At 42.2% G+C, this 21,613-nt stretch overlaps 1 protein-coding gene across 1 annotated transcript; it reads left to right on the top strand.

Annotated features, from left to right (window-relative positions):
• Positions 1–6,548: 6,548 nt before the first annotated feature.
• Positions 6,549–13,952, top strand: LOC118118005 (kidney mitochondrial carrier protein 1). The gene is made up of 9 exons (XM_035170760.2): positions 6,549–6,797; positions 6,919–7,066; positions 7,631–7,725; positions 7,995–8,080; positions 9,445–9,540; positions 9,661–9,785; positions 10,681–10,804; positions 12,067–12,147; positions 12,731–13,952. The coding sequence occupies exons 1-9, from the start codon at positions 6,734–6,736 to the stop codon at positions 12,770–12,772; spliced, it is 861 nt and encodes a 286-aa protein (XP_035026651.1). The 5' UTR covers positions 6,549–6,733; the 3' UTR covers positions 12,773–13,952.
• The last annotated feature ends 7,661 nt before the right edge of the window (positions 13,953–21,613 follow it).

Here is a 21,613-nt window from a genome sequence, read left to right as displayed (position 1 = left end):
AATAAAGAGCGACACAGGATCATTTGTGGTTTCCTCTATGTAGGACATGTGCTGTTGAGTAAATCCCTCAGCATGAAAAGGGAGCTCGTGACTAACACCCCCTCCTGGCGTCCATATGAATCACACCATCGGTATATCCAAGCCGTACGATGAGCTCTGAGGAATTTTTGGGTGTTTCTGTAAATTTGCATATTCAAACTGAGATGCCGCACTCAACGATGAATATGAAGCTGGGGGAAGGAAGCGATTAGCTTAGCTAAACATAACTGTCCCAAGTCCCATCCACTAGGGGGTGTGACCTATACCTCAACCAGCCACCAGGGGGCGACTGAAGTGCTTTGGCTTCATGTTCAGGGATCTATTGTGTTAAAAAGCAGCAACTAAACAAAGCTAAGTCCATCTTTGACAAAATTTTGGCAAGTACTTTGATTTAGTTTTGTCTGTTTCTTTGTATGTGCCAAGGCCCATTCACTACCATGGAGGGGGCGTGGCCTATACCTCAACTAGCCATCAGGGGCTGATTGAGATGCTTTTGCTTCAATTTGAGGATCTGTCACATTATCCATCTTCATAAACAATAAAGTGATTGGTGTCCCCATGTTTCTGATGTTTGTGCTGTGTTCTTATTTTGCATGTGTCATAGGGACGTTGTTTTTACAGTGCAATGTTATGTAACTGCACACTTTCTAATTGAGTCCACATACATACTTGGTCACACAATGTACAGTGTTGTCTTGTGATCAGCATGCCCTTTTCAACACAGAGATTTGCTGATGGGAAACACCAGTCAAGTGATGCGCAGTGACATGAGTGCAATGTCCCTGCAGTCACTCATGGAGCGCACAGAACATGCGCTCCCCGTTTCACTGACACAGTAACATCGCAAAGCTCTTTGTGTGAGGATTAAACAATCAGTGCTACAAACCAAAGTGTGTGGGTGTATTTGTATCTGTGTGTGTACCATCTCCTCAGAACACGTGAAATTCAGATTTTCAAGCTTTGCAGATTTTCCCTCATAGGCCTCACATTAGGAAGCATAGCATCTTTTTTTCTTTTTTTTCATTAAATGCATGTTTGTGAAGATCATCTCTGTGTCTCTAGACCTATACATCTGGAGAGGGCCTGAGCGTTCTCATTTCCTCCTAAACAACACAACTGTATTCTCCTTCCTCGTTTTGTGCGCCGCCAAACACAGATATATCCCCTCCTCTTCCATCCCAGGTCTGTTCTCAGAGTCCTTTTGACAAATCACCACATTAAATGTGGCCATTTTGGCCGCACCACACTTCCCTCTTCTTATTGGTTTCAGATAAAACTGCAATATTTCCATTCATCTATTTCCGCTCGTCGATGCCGTGCGTAGCATTTGTGCACGCACCTGCCACACACACACTCACATGCATGCACAAAAAACGCGCACGGTGATACACACACCTCCTCCTTCTCCTTGGTCGTTAATAATGTACTGATGGACACACTGAGGTTACTGACCCGTAGCCAAGCCATTAATCAAACAATACAACTAGCATATGATCATAATAAATATGCTGTAGATGAATGTCTTGCAGTCAGGAGAATAGACCCACTGCTTAGCTGAGAGCAGAAGGACAAATTTGATGGAAAAACAGATAAGAGGAAGCTGAGGTGTTCACACAAGTAACACATTCCTCCTGTGGAAATCTATGTTTTGGCGAGCGGAGTCACGTACATCCAGGGAAACATTACATGCCATACATATAAAGCCCAAGTAGACCCCCCCCTCCTGTGCTGTTGGTCCCTGTCTGTTGTACATGTTCACATTGTCGTTCACACATATCTGTGGTTCTTAATTATCTATAAAGACTTCCTGCTGTCTGCGGCCGATCATTACTCTGGGATCGATTGGTGTCTATGTAACATATAGGTGCTGGGGTCACCATCACATAGACTGAGCTGTTCCTCAGCCGCTGTCAATAATTTGTTCAATGGGCATCAACATTGTCCTGAAAATTGAAATGGCGTTGTTCTGACCTCTAGTGGCACCACGATGAAACTACAACATGACTCAATAGAGCTAGACGTGTCCTTTGTAGGAAATATTTTTTTATTCAGAAATCCATATATTTACAAGAATTTCAAGCTTCTTTTTAATGTTTTTTTAAAAAAAAATGTTGGTCTAATTACAGTTTTACACCCAGTCATGTTTTTTTTAGACCTGTGCATGATAAGAGAGATAAAACATGTGAGCTGTGGTTTTTATATACATAGGATAATGGTCGATCATATGTTTTGCCAAGTTTCTTGGATTTATATGTGTTTTTATTTTTGCATTTTAGTATTATATTTGGGGTGTTTCTTTCTTATGCAGGTTGTCTGTTTCCTTGGCATTTGTTTCAGGATTGGTCATTTTCTTATGGCCTAGGTTGCAAACAAACGAGTACCTATTTGAGGATGCATTTTAGCCTTGCTATTCTTTTTGTAATTAAGTGTTGGGGTAAACGGTAAATAATTCTATACTGTTCATCAATATGCTCTGAGATGACTGTTGGATTGATGTCCACACTAGCAGGACGTAATTCTTTTTTGGGGGGATATGACTGTATCTGTGGAGGCAGGTAAACAAAATGTTTAGTCACGTGAGGACAAACGTAACAAAGGTGTTGTTCTTGCTTCATACGTTCCATGACTGGTGTTGATGAATAACCTCAATATTTCTTTCAGGTAGCTATAGATATTTGTTTTCAAAGTAGCTGGAGTGATATGATGGTTGTATGTTAAAGTCATATTTCTATGAGGTCAACACAATGTGATATTGACACATGATGTTGCCATGAAGAGAAAATCACATATTGATTCAATTAGAGAGTAAAGAGGAGGCAGATTGTACATATATGGAAATTAAGAGGTGTGTTGACTAAACAAGTACAATGTAGAGTAAGAGTTCCCTACATTTTCAGGCTGTTACCTCCACAATAGTAATGGCAGAGACTTATGACCCCCATTATCACAGAAGACACTGATTTGAGCAAGTTCACAAAAAGCTCTCCTCTGTGCACATGCAGTAATTTACCCTATGATACAATAAATTAATACATACTAACCCAACTGATGCTTTGACTACTCTGTAATAATCACCTCAGGGGAAATCACAAAGAAAAGAAAATCACAGGGTTGATAAAATATTTGGATTTGCATGAAATTGAACTACTATTCATAATCTTTTGTTGCAATTACCACTAAAGTATTGAAATTGTAATTGGTTTCGAATTGTATTTGATTCATGTAAATCATTTCACGAGCCCCTCTCAGTGCCTTGCGACCCCCCAGGGGATCCCTACCCCTAGTCAGGGATCCACCGGTGTAGTTTACCGTGACTGTATAATATGTAAGCATTTCTAATTTCATAAGAGAAAACATTCAAATAGATTGTAATCTTTTTATATAGGGCCAACATATATACATCCTGCATGCTTTGGTGGTTTGATTGTTAAAGATGCTTGTCAACAAGTTTTCACTCGTCTAATACTTGTTTGTTTTTTAAGTTCCTTTGTTTCTCAGTTTACATTACAGATTGTTTTATGTTGTCCATGATAACACATTATATTTTTCTCCATTCACTTAAACTCTGCTGCCCCCAGTGGCTTCATGTGCATCCAAATGAAAAGAGCCTGGATGCATGGCCTGAAATATTCTGCCCCTTTCAGCTCACAGCATCACTATCGGATATGACAGCGAGACACTGACCTCAACAGGAGTGTAGAACATGCACAGGGGACATCTGCACGAGCTGATGGGTCATTCCAGCCCTCTGTCCACGAGGCCCTCAGGCGGCTGCAGATAAAACACAGAGCTTCTTCTGCATGACTGTGTTGAACATTTACAGCCCAAGACAAATGATGTGAAGGGTCACGGCCCTCCACACTCACCCTCACGCTCCTCCTGCACTCTCGCCTCTTGCTGTGCAGACTGAAGATGACTGAAGCAGAATGTGGCCTTGATACACGACCACACATGTTATGTGTAAGAACAACTGTCGAACGTGCAGGGAACACTTCTTGGAGACTACATTTACATAGTTCAAATCTGTACATTTGTTTTCAAAGTAAAATATACAGAGTAAAATTTTCCTATTTATCTTAGATGTTATTTTGGCAGCAATTTCATAATTAAGAAACTAGACGGGCTAACAATCTTCATCTCGTGGTCAATTTTCAGTTAAATATCAAGAGGTGATCTCGTAGAATGAAAACATTTATCTGATTCGTCTGTGTCATTGTCCACGTTCAAAATAGAAACGTAGAAATGCTCTGCTGTTTAATTGATTACATTTTTACTGAAAATTTGCTATTCTGTTAGTCATACTGTATTTGTACCATGTATTCTTCCCTCTCGTATTTTCTTTTTTGATAATATCTGTCCAAATTTTCCTATTATATATATATTGTATTGAAGGTTTTGGATATTTGTATTTTGCTTTTATATTTGGATTGTAGTTTTCATATAAGCCACTACTGGTTTGTACTACATCCCACATGCATTTATCCATTTCATTTAAAGATTTTTGTATTCATGTTGTGTGAAATAAACTAAACTAAATCAGCATTATTAGTTAATATGCCAGCTTTTTTATTGGTTATTCCTCAAATTAGTTACTTCTTTACAACTTATTGTTTCAGTTCTCTTTTCAATAGGCAATAGGAGTAGCTCTCAGTGAACTATAATACAGAGTCTCCTTTTCCTGAAACACATGTGAGCTCCAGATGTGACCTCTGACCTCTCTATATGGAATGGTCAAAGGAAAATCTATAATATAATAAATAATATACCATTCTGCTCACAGTATAATATATGGTTTATGAGTGTAGGCTGACCCTTGTGTTTTCCTCTGCTTATTTATGTTTAAGAAAGCTGATGGAAATGTGAGAAAAGGCATACCAGAGGCTTAAGCTCTATTTAATGGAAAAACATGAAGCAAAGATGACTTGAGCTCTCACTCCTTCCAGTATTAATGGAGCCATCTTTTTGTTACATGTGTCCACAGAGCCAGAGTTAGACTGATGCAAAAGCTGAGGTTTAAACCAAGATTTTTGATGACCTTGTTTCAGCTATCAGATTTATTTCTGCAAGTTAAACGGAAAAAAGAATATATTGAAAACACGTCAAAGACAATAATGTTGTACACGTTGATCTGCCGAGTGGGAAGCTGGGCACAAGTGATGCAATTTGTTCTCACAGGCTCAATGTCTAAAAGAAAATCCAAATATGCAGAAAAAGCAAGACTGAAGCTTCTTCTAGGCTTTTACATATATGTCTGGTCTATATATTGTACCATACATTCGCTGCCGAGAATTCCCTGCAGAATCACAAATGCGAGAGTGGAAGAGAAACTTCCATCACAAAAGAGGTAGAATCAACACTGTTAGGTTACACTAATGTTCAGTCACTCTTTACTGCTCACATTCAGTATTAGCAGCAGTGTTCTGTTTGGTATATGAGACCTATACGTTCAGCAGTTGAAGCAGCAACCATCTCAAAATAAAACTGAATTTCTGAGCACTGACTCCAGAACTGCTCCATTTGTATTTCAGCATTACCAATGTATTTGTATCATCCCCCCCTATCTCTCTCTCTTCTCTCCCCTCTTAGCCAAGCACCTCTCCTCTCTTCTCCATTTTTCTCTGCTCACCCCAACCGGTCGAGGCAGATGGCTGCCCACACTGAGTCTGGTTCTAGAAGTTTCTTCCAGTTAATCAGGGAGTTTTTTCTCCCCACAGTCGCCAAAGTGCTGCTCATTGTGTGGAACTGTTGGGTTAATTTCAATTTTAAGGTCTTGAACTGAGTATGTTATGATTTGGCTCTTGAAAATGAACTGAATTGAATACCTTTTATTATAATTCATTCCTTTTGTTTGCCCTTGTTTAGATAAGTGCTATAAAAATAAAGTTACTATCATTATTATTTGTTTTTGTTCATTTCCATGTGACACAAGAAATACTTTGCCTGACAACGTAATTAAATAATTTGTATATGTACATTTACAGTGGCTGAGAGAGCTCAGTGCACTACAAATTAAGAAAACACAAGCAAATACAAAAAAAACATGCAAATTTAGAATACAACTTCATCAATTTGAAAAAACGACAACGGAATTGTTTCCAGGGGACCCTGAAAAGCGATGCACCTGGCTGTAGTTTTTGAAGTCTGCTACTTGTAAGTGGTGATGGAACGTCACATAGCATTGAACTACAGACGGTTCATCACTTTTTTGGGTCCTCTGGAAACATTTCCATTGTGGTTTTCGCTATTCGCAGCGCGTTTCTGTAGTTGCATGTGTTGTGACTTTTTGCAGCGCACGTGTCATCAAATAGATGACGTTTCTTAATTCGCACGTGTTCTTTCTATTTGCATGTGTTTTCTTAATCCGTAGTGCACTGAGCTCTCTCGGCCACCGTATACATTTGCAATCGATGTAAGATGTTGGATTTCTGATCACTTCTCTGGGATGTCTGTCTCGGTTGCTTGGCGACAGGCGGTGGGCGGGGCGGGGCGGGGCGGAGGGAGAAGCCGGTGAGGGGCGGAGCTTGTGCGGCAGCAGGAGGATGTGAGGCGGGGATCGAGCTCGTTAAAGGCCGGTAGAGACTCTAACGCAGCAGCAGCACCTCTGAAGCATTAGCACAGACTTCCCACCGGTTCCTCCCGCTCCCTGAAGCTCTCCCCCCCCCGCTCTCTGTGACTCGCTGCGCGGCTGGAGAACATGTCGACCGTGAACTGGAAGCCCTTTGTTTTCGGTGGGCTGGCGTCGATGACGGCGGAGTGCGGTGAGTGATGCGCGGGGCTGTGGGGGGGGGACGGAGGCCGAGCTGCGCCAAGTAAACCTATGGTTCCAGCCCCGGCTCGTGATTTACAGGTGGTGTCTTATCTCATGCTCTGTCGCTGCAGGCACCTTCCCCATCGACCTGACGAAGACTCGGCTTCAAGTCCAGGGCCAGGTGGGAGACATCAAGTACCGAGAGATCCGCTACAGAGGCATGCTGCACGCCATGGGCCGGATCGTACGAGAGGAGGGGCTCCTGGCTCTGTACTCTGGGTCAGTGTGAAGGATTGTGTGTGTGTGTGTGTGTTTGTGTGTTGTCTCTACACCCAGACAGAGTGTGAAGTGCCCGAGCACTGGACCCATTGTTGCGTTACAATCCTCCTGCGCGTTACACTTCCCTCAAAATGTTAGCACTTCCTCTTTTGCATCAGCCATGGTCCCACCCACATTTCCCAACAACACAAAGTGGGGATCTGAGACACTTGGGGAGGGTTTGTTTCTTGTTTATTCCTCTCTGGTTTTCACAGGGACATAAAATCCTGGCACTCTGGTTTTTAGGTTTTAATGGCAGTTATATGAGTGTTATTATTATTATTTAAGTGTTTTTAGGGCAGGTGCAACATTCAACTCACTTTTATTCTGCATTATTACTCTGGGTCTTGCATGATATGTCCTTGTTTACAGTTTTGTTGTTGCTTGTTGTGCAATGTACAGTTCCGCAGCTGCTGGAGCACTTTGGACCATAAAGTATATTTGACTGGTTTGACTTGAAATTGCATTTGCGTGTCTTTAAAGCCCACCGAGAACTCATAATAACAATGAACGTGACTTTTACAGACTAGCTCCGGCCATGCTGCGCCAGGCCTCCTACGGGACCATCAAAATTGGCACATACCAGAGTTTGAAGCGACTGCTGGTCGACAGGCCCGAGGGTGAGTCCTAGTTTCTGTCTCTCTCTAACTCTGACTGAAACTTACAGACACACAAGTCGGTACCAGCATGTGCACACTCCTCTTGAAGGTCATACGGCGGGTAAAGATGTGTGTCTGTGTGTGTGTGTCACCTAGTTAAATATGTCTTATTGTGATGCTTTGTGCTGCTGTTAAAAAACAACACTGTAAAGATAAACTGACTGTTTGGTGCGTGGTATCAAACGCTTGCTCACAGCTACAGTGTGCCTCCCACTCTTCTCCTCTTTCAGATGAGACTTTGCTGACTAATGTGGCGTGTGGTGTCCTCTCTGGTGTTATCTCCTCCTCCATCGCCAACCCCACGGATGTGCTGAAGGTAGCTTTTTGAACACGCACAGTATTTGGGTTGAACCTTGTTATTGTCCCGGTGAAACTGCAGTTTAAAGCAGTAGAGCAGGTCTGACGGTTTCTTGGAAATGCCCCCCAGGTGTGCAGAAACCTCTCACCGAAACACACAGTTTCAACTTTATTGTTCTCTCCTTCCATTGTACTTATAGGGCTGTAATTACCCATGCAGCCTTGATTAGGAGTGTGCTAGGGCTAGTCAACTAATTAATTAAATTGATCAACAAATAGCTGGCAACAAAGAAGTAAAAACAATGCCTAGAACTGTATTTTGACCTGTAAAAAATCCCTAATTAACAAAATTGTATTTACAGTTTGACGTATAATATTCAAACTAATTTTTCCATTCGTGTGAGGGGTTTCTCATACAACTACAATTCAGTTGTATTATTACTATATTTAATTAAAGTTTCAGAAATTTAGTTGCATCATAATTCAAGCTCATGATATCTACAGTGTATAGCGTTCTGACTAGTTGGAACTTGATTTAAGATAATTTGAACTGGGGTGAATTAAAGATATCTTGAAATTGAACTATTTCTAGTCAGAATTAAATTGTAGATATATGAAACTGGAGTTACAGTCATAATTAAATTGCAGATATCTGTAGTACATATAGAAAGAGCTGCTGGAAAGGATACGTGTGTCTTTTGTCTTTTTAAATCGATTATAGAAATAGTAATAGATGCAGCCCTAGGCTGTACCCAAATACATTTTTATCAACAACTCTCTCTGGAGGAGGCAGCGAAAGCTCCAGAGTGTAGATGTGATCTTTTTGTAGAATGCCTGGTGGAGGGAAGGCCATCGCAGTGCTATCAGGGCCTCACTTGTGGATTATTAATAGATTGAAGTCTCAAAGATTTAACATAGTGTTCTGTAAATGATATGAGTGTGTGTGTGTGCATGCTGTCATTATGTTTGTTATGTTGGCATCTTTTTGCCAACTCCGTATTAGGGGTTAAAAGTTGCGTTTTCATTTCGAGGATTTCTAACTGTGCCTGCCAAGTCACAGTAGAGACAGACAGTGAACCAAGGCTGATCTGTACATGGCAGCCATTATAAATGTCAAAAGTCAAGGCTGGGCTGCTGAATTCCAGGAAGCAAATGAACAGGAAATGCTTCAAGACTCTGAGCTCGCCAAAAGTCCGTACTAACTTTGTTTTCTTTGCAGTCCAACGGGCGAATGAACATTACATACCCAAACTTGTGGGTTCATGAGCATTCTGCACGGTCAGTGTGGATTGCTAGTGAACCTACAGTATTCTTAGCCGACTGTGCTTGCTCTCACACTCTCAAGTTCAAATTCATGGACATTACCTGCGTCTTTTCTCCCAGATCCGCATGCAGGCTCAAGGAGATGTGATCCAGGGCAGTATGATGGGCAACTTCATCAACATTTACCAACAGGAGGGGACAAGGGGGCTGTGGAAGGTACAGAAAGCTTGAAACAAAAGCTTGATTAGGATTGACGCATGCACTTGGGGACAATGCGCCTCAGATGTCACGGACCCCAAACAATGTTATGAACCATCCCCTGTCTCTCTTCATCAGGGTGTCTCTCTAACAGCTCAGCGGGCAGCCATCGTGGTCGGGGTCGAGCTACCGGTCTATGACATCACCAAAAAGCATCTGATCCTGTCGGGTTACATGGGGGACACCGTGTACACACACTTCCTGTGAGTTTGCAGAGTAACCTACACGCCCCTGTCTGCTTTCTCTCTTTCTCGTGTGATGTTATCCATGACAGGACATTGCTTGTTAGAGAAAGACATTTTTTGATACACAAATGTGGATCCGGGCCAGAAAAGATGAAAATTAAAAAGCAGAGTCTTGTTCGAGGTTTGAAATGCCAATAACGCAGGAGGTTATGTTTGGAAATTGATAGACCAGGAGTCTTTCTAAGTTTGTACAGTGAGTGTATCTGCAATCCCTGCTGAGAATTCCCCGCAGAATCACAAATGCTAGTCTAGAATTGCAACAACCAATAGATAAGAGGTAGAATTGACACTCTTAGTTTACGCAAAAGTTCAGTTCCTCTTTGCTGCTCACATCCAGTATTAGCAGCAGTGTTCTGTTCGGTATTTGAGACAACATTCTGATGTGACATCTCAAAATAACACCTTTTCTGGCGATCTGAGGACTGAGAGCAGTACTGCATATACAGCATACTGCTGTATTTGTATTTCAGCCAATAAAAGCTTACTTCAGTCTGAGTATTTATCGCGGTAAGTGCTTTGTGGATATTTGGACATTCCAACCGTGCTTTGGGATTATTTCTGTTTGGAGGAAATAGCACCTACTGGTATTCAAATGAAAGTGCACAATAGTTTATTCACCCCCTCAGGCAGTTGACTGAAGTGAACTCAATGTACAGTATATTGGGTGATATTCTCAGCTTTGCAGGAACCTGTCTTTTTTTACAAGTGCAAGCAGCAGTGCACACACACACACACACACACACACACACACACACACACACAACACACACCCACCATAGAGATTGCTGTCTAACACCAAGAATGCTATTAAGGGATAAACGGAGTCTGTACTTTGTGCCCCCCCACCCCACAGGTCCAGCTTCGTGTGTGGTCTCGCTGGAGCTCTGGCCTCCAACCCGGTCGACGTGGTCCGGACCCGCATGATGAACCAGAGAGGAGGATCTCTGTACCAGGGAACACTGGACTGTTTAATGCAGGTCAGTCAAAATATCTGAAATGAAAAAATTGACACCTGATAGATTATACAGTTTAGATGGCGTTGGTAGATGTTCACATGAAATCCAGTTTTCCTCATGACTTTTATCTGGATCGTGCAAGTATTTTGACAGTGAAAGCAGCTAACCGTGTCCATGATTTTAATAAAATTGTCACAAAAACTCAGATTATAGAAATTATGTTGACTGATTATATCCTAAATATGAGCATATCTGTTGATCTTCAGTCATTTAAGGTAAGTTTGGGTGGAAATTTTAATTTCTAATGTATAGTGGTAAAAAAACAGCTAATTTAAAGGATCAACAAGTGAAAATTATCTTAGTCAAAGTCTTAGAAAGCATCTATCCACTATTTCCAGAAAGATGTCTGTCTGTCTGTACACACGAGGCTCGGATGTCTTGAGAATATCTGTGAAGATTCTCAGTCTTCCAGGTCATGGTCCTGGATTGGTACTGGACTCGCTTGTGTTTCTTGAAGACGTTTCGCCCTCTCATCCAAAAGGCTTCTTCAGTTCTTAAGTTCAGTTCCATTTTGAAGAAGCCTTTTGGATGAGAGGTGAAACGTCTTCAAGAAGCACAAACACACACTTTGCATGTGCATTGCTAAGGGCCAAAGGAAGTGCAGTGTTGAATTTGGTGCGATTTTAACACGTGATACGTTCAATATTAATAAACACTTGAATGAACAAGCAACCAGCGCCCTGTAGCAGTGGCAGCTAGGACTCCTCGACATAAATGACGTTGTCGACAACGACAACAGCGAGCTTACAACAATGGCAACGACAACTCATTCCCTAGTTTGGGGTTTTGCGTACTGAATTGAGCTTCACAGAACTTTGACTAAACGGGTGAATAGCTCTTTGTGCAGCAGCGTTGGCTTCAGGATTCTGCAAACTGTGTCCAGCAGCAGGTCTTTTTTCAGACAGAAAACTGCAACCTGCATTACCACAAGCCAAACAAACAGCCCATTCGAAACAGTCAGGTTTAGAACAGGCCCTGCACTGGTTACATTTACTTTCAACACGTTTGAAACAACCTTGTTTTAGATTCATTGTCCACAGTGTGTTTATGGCTTGAGTGATGATTAATATTTAATATCATTTAGGTATGTTTAATCTCAATATCAAACCACAATGCCACAGAATTTGAAGTCCTAGTTAATTAATAACCACCCACAGATGCCTTGAGGACCATTATCAGACCGTAATTAAAGTGGGTTTTTAACACTTTTGTTGTCTTTTCAGACGTGGCGCTCCGAGGGCTTCATGGCTCTCTACAAGGGTTTCTTTCCCAACTGGCTCCGTCTGGGACCGTGGAACATCATTGTATCCTTTAACCATCTCATTAGTGCACCCGTCTGTTTACATATGTCCTAGGTGATGTAATATCGTCTGAGGTGCAGAAATCAGCAGAGGAAAGTAGTAATTTGTATTATGCATTCATTGACGTATCGCATTCCACGCCATGCTTCAGGGGAGGAAAGCTTAGCTTAAAGCCGGCTAACCCAATTATGTAACATTGAGTGTACTGCCTCAGTACTCCACTGCCCCTGGTTAGAGAGGATGTAAGGAGGCCCCTAGTGAGGGGTTAAGGGGAAAAAGGGCAGGACAACCAGGGAGTGGAGAGTGAACTCTATTAAGAGTCGTTCTGCAGAGGCCCAAATCTGATTAAAGATGACTGAGCAGGGAAAAGCACAAGCACATTGAGCTCCAACCAGGCCTGAGAAAAGTAATGAGATTATTGACTTGTCTCAGCAGGGAGGGCTGAGGAAACAAGGAGACGGTAACAAGGAAGGCTTTGAGCTCAAGTACAGAAAAGAGCCAAACATTTTTCAGTGTGCCTCACATTCTGCTCCACAAAAAAATGTCCCCTCCCACTACTGCCTGTGTTCCTTTACTCGACGCTCAGTTCTTCCTCACTTACGAGCAGCTGAAGAAGATCGACGTGTGACTTGCAGAACGACTGGGAGCGTGTGAGCGCCTGCTCTGAGACGAGCTGAGAGGACCAAAATCGGGAATGGCTGGATGGGGACGGTTTCTTTACGGAACCGCAGGCGGGAGTTTCATGTCGACCCATGTCAGGGCCGGTATGAGAATGTCCCTCATTCCTGATTGGACCGTGTCTCCCCAGGCCTGTGGCAAGCGTGGACGGGACTGTGACACAATCAAACACCCATATTTGATGTTTGAAGTCATCCAAATGCTTCTTTAGGCTTAACCACTCATTTAAATTAGATATTGGCTCCTCGGCTCTGTGGCACCTAACGGACTGAGAAATTAGAGACGATTTTAGGGTGCAACTGAGACGGTTGTTTGTCTCAGTCATAAGCTGTTGTAAAAATGGCTCTGCTGTCATGAGGAAGATACACAAGGGTAGTGAGTCTTTACACTGAAGGTGGTCTCCACATTGAGTGCCTTAGTTTGTGGTGCAGGCATAGATTGTCAGAAAGCAGCTGACAACCACAGTGTTCATTCCCTTTTGAAAAGAAAAACAAATGTGCACCAACTTGGATGAGGATCTGGTGGTGTTTTTTTTTTTTATACTTTATATGTAGTTCTAAATTGAGAAATGGGTGTGTGGAAAGGTGAAGTGATTTCTTCTTGTCCATATTTACAGAGTAAAGAACCACTAAAACATCACTGTGTGCACTGTAATAAATAACAGTTGCATAAATAGCCTGAAGAGCAGTGGGGGCGTTTAAACAAGACACACGCATCACATGCCCAAATGTGGCGAGGAGTGATCCCTCGTGTCAAAAAGGGCAGACAGTAAATATAACCCGGGGGGCCCCTGGGTTCCTGCGTTGTCGTATACATTGCTGTAAAAAACATTACACAGACACACTAGTAAGCCTGCTTATTATATCTCACTCTCCTCTAGGTTTAGACCATTGGAAACAATTAGAGGTGCATCCTTTGATGTTTTTGGATTGCTTGAAGGCAACTCCAGGTATATTTTCATATACTGTATTTGCAAGCTGTTTGCTTGTCTGTGAGCTTTTGTTTTAAGGAATGGAAATGTGAGCTGCTGCGGCCAAAGTGTAAGCCATTGTACTTCTGTCATACATGTGATGTTGATGTAAATGCTGCTGTAGCCTTGTATATTTTAAATAAAAGAAAACACCACAGTATTCCAGCGGTGTGCTCTGTTTTGGCCACAGCGTGGTGCTGTTGAGCTTTGCACCGCCTCACCAGAAGTCGACCCAGTTGAAACCAATAGCTGTTTCTTCTTTAATTCCCAGTCCTCAACTTCCGAGGCCACAAATCTAGCACAGTTGTGTTGTTTCCGAGGGACCGGCTGGCTTCTTTCAAACACACATGTTCATGCATCACGCCACAAACAATGACTTATGAATTATTCAGGGGGATCTAAAATGTAATTGTTCTTTTATTTCTGTTGGCAAATTCCCTGTTTTCCTTCGTCAGAGCTGTTTTGAGAAGACGATGGGAGCTCGAGGGAGTGCAAGGGGAAAAGCTGTGGTGAACTTGCCGTCTCTGTGCCTTGTTCTTTTATTTAGGAAGCATCATCATGGGACTTATTACTTGTGTGAGAATTGTTGTATCGGCCTCATCTAAGCCACTGTGAGTTGTGCTGTCAGGCTATTGTTGTGGCTCCGTCGAATAACTCAATCCCAAACACAGCATGATGGAGGAGAATGCTGGTTTTGAGCGTACAGTATTTACAGTACATATTGAGCTGAAGGGTGCTTTGCTTTGCAACACCCGCTGGCATCTATGTACAATCAGGCCACAAACACATCCCACACTGTCCATAAGGCAGGATGAAAAAAGAGAATAAGAATAACGTGTGACTTGTGCCAGGATTTGGCATCTATAAGTTGGCATTATAGTCTGCTGCCTGGCATCACATCCCTGGCACCGTCCTCTACAAGCTGGACAAGTATTGCCACAGGGGATTCCGGCAGTCACAGACATGCTGCATTATGGGCATTATTTGCTGCCTGCCCCGAGGGTGCAAGGGGGCTAGCTCTATTGTATTCCAGGGATCAGAGTGGGCTTTTGTGTCAGAGGGATAAGGCTCGACTCTGCTCCAAACACCCTGCCCTTTTTCTCTCGTTGTTGTTTTTTTGTTCTTTCAGCTGTTTCTCAGATGAAGCCGCTGCTCGCTGCAGCACACAGGAGAATAAATGGATAAATGGACGAGCGGATGGAAATGTAGACAAGGAGACAAATCTATCATAGTCTGTTTATCCATTTGGAACAAGGATTGCACTGAGGCTTCTGGGCTGCACAGTGCTGACAAAGAAGAAAAAGATCACAGGCCTATTGCCATTTCTTGTTGCTCAGTATTGTAGTTGAGATATGGGCTGAGATACAACAGAGCCGTTTTTCTTTCTCAGTTTTTGAAGGAGGCTGGGGGGAAAAATGTCCGGGTGCTTAGTTTGAGTAAAATAAATGATTTTCTCCTGGAAACACATTGTTTACAGGCCACGGATTCTGCATAACATCAAAATACCTTGCTTAGGAAGCTGTCTGAAACATCCTCCGACTGGAGAAAAAGTGCAGCCTTCTGCAATTTGAAACTGTGCCTGTAGTAAATGCTTTTTGATGAATTGTGCAGCTGTGTCTGGTTGTGTGAACAACAAGCTGACAAAACGAGGGTTTCAAACAAGGAGAGGCAATAGATCCTGCGGAGATTTCAAATGATGCTTCAGGAACCACACAAAACAACAAAGGTTATTCTATAGTTGATTTCATAAATAGAAAACATCCCTTCAGAAATATTATTATTAATATTATTATCAAAATACCCAATTTACAAAAAACCTTTATTCACTTTCTGGCTGAGTGTTAAATGAGAAGACTGGTTCCACCCTGTTTATATTCAGGTTATTCAGGAAGCAAATAGCCAGTGTCAGAGTTCACCAAAGTTGATCTCCTCGCAAAGCCACCCTGCGATTTGCCTCGCCACAGAGATAGAATGTTTGATTTGCCTCCTCGCTCGCACAGATTGTAAGTGAACGGGAGTGGAACGTTCGCCTTTGGCACATTTGCATTTATGTGGCGCGGGTAGAGTCTTTGTTACTTTTTGGACAGAGTCAGGCGGACTGTTTGCTCTTCTTCCACTCTTTCTGCTTAACAAATGTGAACAGCAGCAGCTTCATATTTGGCATAAAGACATGAGAGGGTTTAACTCTCGTTTAACTCCCATTCCCAAACTGTCAAACTATTTCTGTCCCTGTTAAGAAATCAGAGACTTGCTTCTATCCAACTTCAGTACAAATTTAATTTCAACATAATTTGGAGGAAATTGGCAGAAGATAATACAAATGAATGTGCATCTACCCCTATTGAGTGACTATTACAGCAGTCGGTTCATCAAGATAAACCAGTTTTTGAAGTAAATGTGGAAAACATGATAGACATATCTCAGATGCTTTTGTCTCCACAGTGACAAGTCACATGCTTCCTTTTTCTTTGGTGATACACCAACTTTTTCACCTCAGCCAACCTTTCTTGCGAAGCTTAGATTTTTTTTTATATCCACTGTTTCCACAAGTATTTAAATGTGCAAATTGAAAATGCCTCCCCGCTGCTGTAATGTAGCATCTTCACTCTGCTTTTTGTCAGCTGGCTGCCTATCATCATTAATAAGAGACAGTTTCAGAAAGGTGCCTGCAGTTGTTATGAGTCACACCACTAAACATGCTCAAGTGCCGGAGCCGACGATTCATCACGACTAAAACTCCTCATCCAAACAAACAACAGGCCCACTAAATCACAGCGCAGTTGACCTACATTTACACACCACTGGAAGGGGACTGGCACCCCAGGGAGACAGGATCACAAGGATGAGCCGCTGGTAATGCTGCTGCATTGTTCCATTAAGACGGGAACAGGCCAACAGAGTGACTGTTAAAGGAGATAAAGTAAGGGGAGATTGTTCTTTGACTCTCCGACTCAGGGAAAGTTCAGTTGTGCCACTTAACGAGGCCCTTTAATCTTCCCGTGACGTCCGGGTGGAGGTTATATGACCTTTTAGTGCCCTTTGCTACTTTGAAAAGAATATTTAGACTTTTTGGAAATGCTCATGACCAAGAGAAAGATGAGAAGATTGATTTCACTCCCAGGGCTGTGCAGTAAATATGAGACGTCAGCAAACAGGAACATTTTGCTTGGCGTATCATTAAGAGTGGAAACAAGAGACAACTTACCAGGCCAAAAGTTTAAGGACATATATCTACTACGTCTTTTAAAGCTCACATATCAACATGTTATAGTTTCTTTCATTCATTTATATATTCAAAAAAAGCAATGTCTTATTAAGCCAACTTAGCTGAGCTGAGCTAATTCAACAATAGAGATCATGTATATAACTATTGACGATGTTTTTCAAACGCCCCCATCCCACAAATTTGGTGTCAGAGACTGTGCAGTGGACTGTGGCTCAGGAGGTAGAGCGAGGTGTCCCCTAACCAGAGGGTCAATGTGTCCATCCCTGCTTGGTAAAGGGTCCTTGGGCAAGTGACTGAACCCCAAATTGTCAGAGTTTGGCAAAAAATTACCCAAATAGAAAAAGCACAGCATGTAGGAGTGATGTATAAATTTGAGTGACTGTGGCTTGTTGTGTTGTTGACCGGTCAATAAGACTAGAAAAGTGCTAAATAAATAGTGCTGCATAAACTTGAGTGATCAGAGGATGGAGGGCGGTATTGAGGTCCAGTCAATACACCAATTGACCAATTGCGAGTCCGTCTCAGCTGACCATTATGATGTTTTCGCCCATTTTTATAGCATCTAACTAAAACCAAACTTTCCACAAAAAACACTTGAATGTACAGCAGTGTGATAAGAACTACCATAAATGTCAGCAAAAATCTTTCTGAACATTTTATTAATGTGTCTGACTTTTTGGTTTAGGCCATGTCCCATCAGCTAACATGGAGGAGGTTTATGAAATATACTGCAGCCAGCCACTAGGAGGCAATCAAGATACTTTGTCTTCACTGTAAGGGAGCAGTCATCTTCATATACAGTCCACAGTCTCAACACAGTAATATTTGAACGGCAGTTTGCTAAAATTGAAAAGGAATTTATTTTAAATGGCCAGAGAAGAACAGGATTAGACTGCAGATGAGCACAGAATCCTGCAATTAAAACACAATCCAGTACTCGTTACATGTGTTTAGTCTTGTAATTCCACGGGAGAAACACTGGGCAGAGCTCATGTGCTTTCTCCCTTCGATAAGACTTGAAAAAAGAGGAAAGACTCCATCTGCTTGTCCCAAACCACCACACTCAATCTATCTCCATAACCCGCTCAGTCAAAGCTCCCCCATTAGTATCCCAGCTTCTGATAAGGAATAAGTATTCAAATATTCAGTTTCCTTGGACGCCTGATTTAAAATTCCCTGCCCTTAGGCACAGCATGCCAGCGCAGCATGCTCAATCCACACACACACACACACACACACACACACACACACACACACACACACACACACACACACATGCAAGGGCCTCTGATGTTTGTTGGTGGCGTTAGTAGGATTGCTCACCGTGACACCGTGCCCCTCCTACATCCATAGGACAGTCTGAAGCTACTCTCGTGTGGATCTCTCACCCAGTTTTTTTTAAAGAGGCATGGAGGATGGAGTGGATAGAGAGGGGAAAGATGGAGGTGTGGAGCAGGGATAAAAATGCACCGATGGAATGGTACTTAGATGGAGCCAGTGGGGGGATACAGAGAAAACTTCACTGGAACTCAGCAGACGTGAAACTGAAGGTGAGTGTCTGAAGAAAGAGAATAGAAGATGACAAGCAGAGAAGGGATCGGTAGGAGAGAGGAGAGGATGCAACACATGCCCTGATTCTCCGCTGTGCTCCAATTAGCATCCATATGAAGCCTCTAAGACAGTGGTTGTCAACTGCTGTGCCAAGGACTGAAGACACAAATGGGCTGCAAGACAAAGGTTTATTGGCCCTGACGTCTTTTGACGAGAGAGCCGTCTAAGAACTTGGTAAAAATGGAGATGCCAGAAAATATTAGCCAGTTATATTTGTTTTCAGTCCAGATTGGAAAAGTACATGAAAAGCAACGCTGATTACTCTATAAAGAAGACACTGAGCTTATAAAGTGCTTCATCTGTGATCGTCAAAGCACAATTAAATCTGACCCTCAAGCAGATCTTAACATTGAAAACAAAGATGATGAGTTTGGATATCATCGTGATTTATTAAGTTCTCAGCTAATGACGTTATATGTATCAATCCACCAATTTTACTTATGAAGGTCAATCATGACGAGTCAACTCATGAAAGCAGTTGACATTTACTTGGAAGGAGCTTTGACAACTATCGCAAAATAACCCCAATGATGTCATAGTGATGTCACAAGGTTTATCTCAACTTTAGATGGCCTTTAGTACAAATCAGTGATTGGAGTTTGATAGACCTGGGGATTTAGCAGGAGTAACAAAGATAAGGTGATTGGTTTATGGGATGTGTACAGTGTGGTTGAGTGTTTTTGGAGTTTGACTCATAAAAGGAACTAACAGTCAGGATACCTCAGCCTCTATGTGTCTCTTTAAAGGGGAATTTTAGTATTTTTCAACCTGGGCCCTATGTTTATAAATGTGGGTGTGGAAATGAATGGTACGTACAATAACATTTGGAATCAGTCAGTTAGATCGCCTCCACCGACTGCCGCAACACAACAAGCATTTACACATCCATATCTATAAACATCCAGAAATCCAATTCAGGTACCCCCTTGAATATGAGTTCATTCTTGACTCTGGAGATTGTAATTGGACAACAAATAGAAAAATCACATAAGAAAAATACTGTCTTGCCTCCACAGCTTTCAACAGTATCACATTGTCCTAAATAACGACACTTGCTCCAGATGTCGCTGAATGTTGTGTTGTTAAAGGAGAAGAGTTAATTTGCCATTTGCTTTATGGTTTTGACCATGGGTTTCAGCTACAGTGACGAATGGGAACACTAGCAGTGTGGGACAAGACGAATAAGTGATTGGACAAACATAATGGCGACAGACACGTGCCCTGCAGAACACGAGGGGTCACTGACTGGCCTGAAGCAAGCATGGGATTTGTAATTCCACACCTTCTTTGCAATACTTATTTGTCACAGACTGATTGTTACGTCCAAACATTTACTATACACTGGTTTGTTGCTAATTGCGAAGTAACAAAGCCAAAGACTTCATGTGTGTGCAACTGCTTGTGCAGCCTTAATATGCGAGTCACATTCTGCAATGCAGCTGGTGTATTTCAAACTTTCTCACTAAACCTCTCTGAGCTCCATGTCATCTGTGAGTTTGCCGTGCGGAATAACCACCTCTGTGCGGATAAGCAGCCACCTGTCAGCCACCAGTCGAGTTAGTGTGCCTCCCGAACACTTTAGAAAAACGGTAGGAGTTGAAAGTATACCCCCGAGATGCGCTTCATGCAGACGTCTCAGTGTTCCTGATAAAATTAGGGGTCTATTTGTGCCACTTTCACGATTTTATTGCAGTCGAGAAGACTTTTCACACTGTGTGCCTTCGTAGGTTTGACCAGGAATTCACCTCACCGTGGAAAATTAGCCAAGTAAGATATGTTCACGGATCAATGATAAACACACACATGCACGTCTCTCAGTTGCGAGGACACTCATTGACATAACGCATTCCCTAGCCACTAAAACCCCACTTAACCTCTAACCCTAACCCTAAAACCAAGTCTTAACCCTCAAACAGCCTATTGAATTTGTAAGGACCAGCCAAAATGTCCTCACAATGATGGTATTGAACAATAATTGGCCCTCATAACTATAGATAGACATGTGCACACAAACACACACACTCACACACACACACACACACACACACACACACACACACACATTGTCAGAGGTCACTTTTGCGGAAATATACATTTGCTGGAAACTAACCCAAATCCTAACATTAACCTTACCTTAACTACTAACCCAATAATAATTATTTTCCACTTGACATTTGGCGCCATGGACAAGCCTTTCTCGTAGCCTAACACAAACACCGGTACACACACACAGACACACACACTGAATACACTGAAGAAGAAAGAAAGAAAGACACAGTGCAACTCTGTCCCATCTTGACCAAATAAGAGTCACATGTCCTCTGAAGGCATGAGGCTTCATATCACACAGTAATGTGCTGAGGGAACAAAAGCACCACTGTTGCTGTAAAGTGTCAGAGGTGAGAGGCCTATCACATCTCTCTTCCTCTTTTATAAAACACGCTCCGCTCCACAGTCGCAGTCTGGCACAATTTGTGGCAACTTAGAAAATGCCAAAATGTGATTTGGGCAAGCCGTCTCAAATAACCTTGTTATTCCACAGTGACGTTGTGTGTTATGTCGATATCTCTGTGTAAATACCAGCAGTCATGCGAAACTAAAAAACATTAATGATCATGTGACAATAGAAGAAAATATCAGATTTGTGCTGATTAATGGAAACCATTTAGAATTGATCTTTTCTTGCTTTGGCAAAATACTGATCTGGAATGACTGGTAGCACAAAACACCATACGCCTCCTCCAACAAAACTGTGCAGCTCCAAGAAGAAAAAGCTCCATTCATGCAGACACACAGAAACACATACACAAACTTTGACAGCAATTGGGTTTATTGGAACTATTTTCCAATAAGGTCAAAACGGCAATTAAAGTCACACAATCATGTCCACATCAAGCTTAGCCGTTTGACCTCTGCTCATACAGAGGAGCGACTGTATTTTTTTTAAGAGGTTGAGTGTTTACTCTTTGGTCTGGACACACACA

This window comes from Hippoglossus stenolepis, chromosome 11 (genome assembly GCF_022539355.2).
Source record: "Hippoglossus stenolepis isolate QCI-W04-F060 chromosome 11, HSTE1.2, whole genome shotgun sequence".
NCBI classification, from domain to species: domain Eukaryota; kingdom Metazoa; phylum Chordata; class Actinopteri; order Pleuronectiformes; family Pleuronectidae; genus Hippoglossus; species Hippoglossus stenolepis.
The sequence above is the reverse complement of the archived record's forward strand: the minus strand, read 5'-3'. Positions and strand labels throughout refer to the sequence as shown.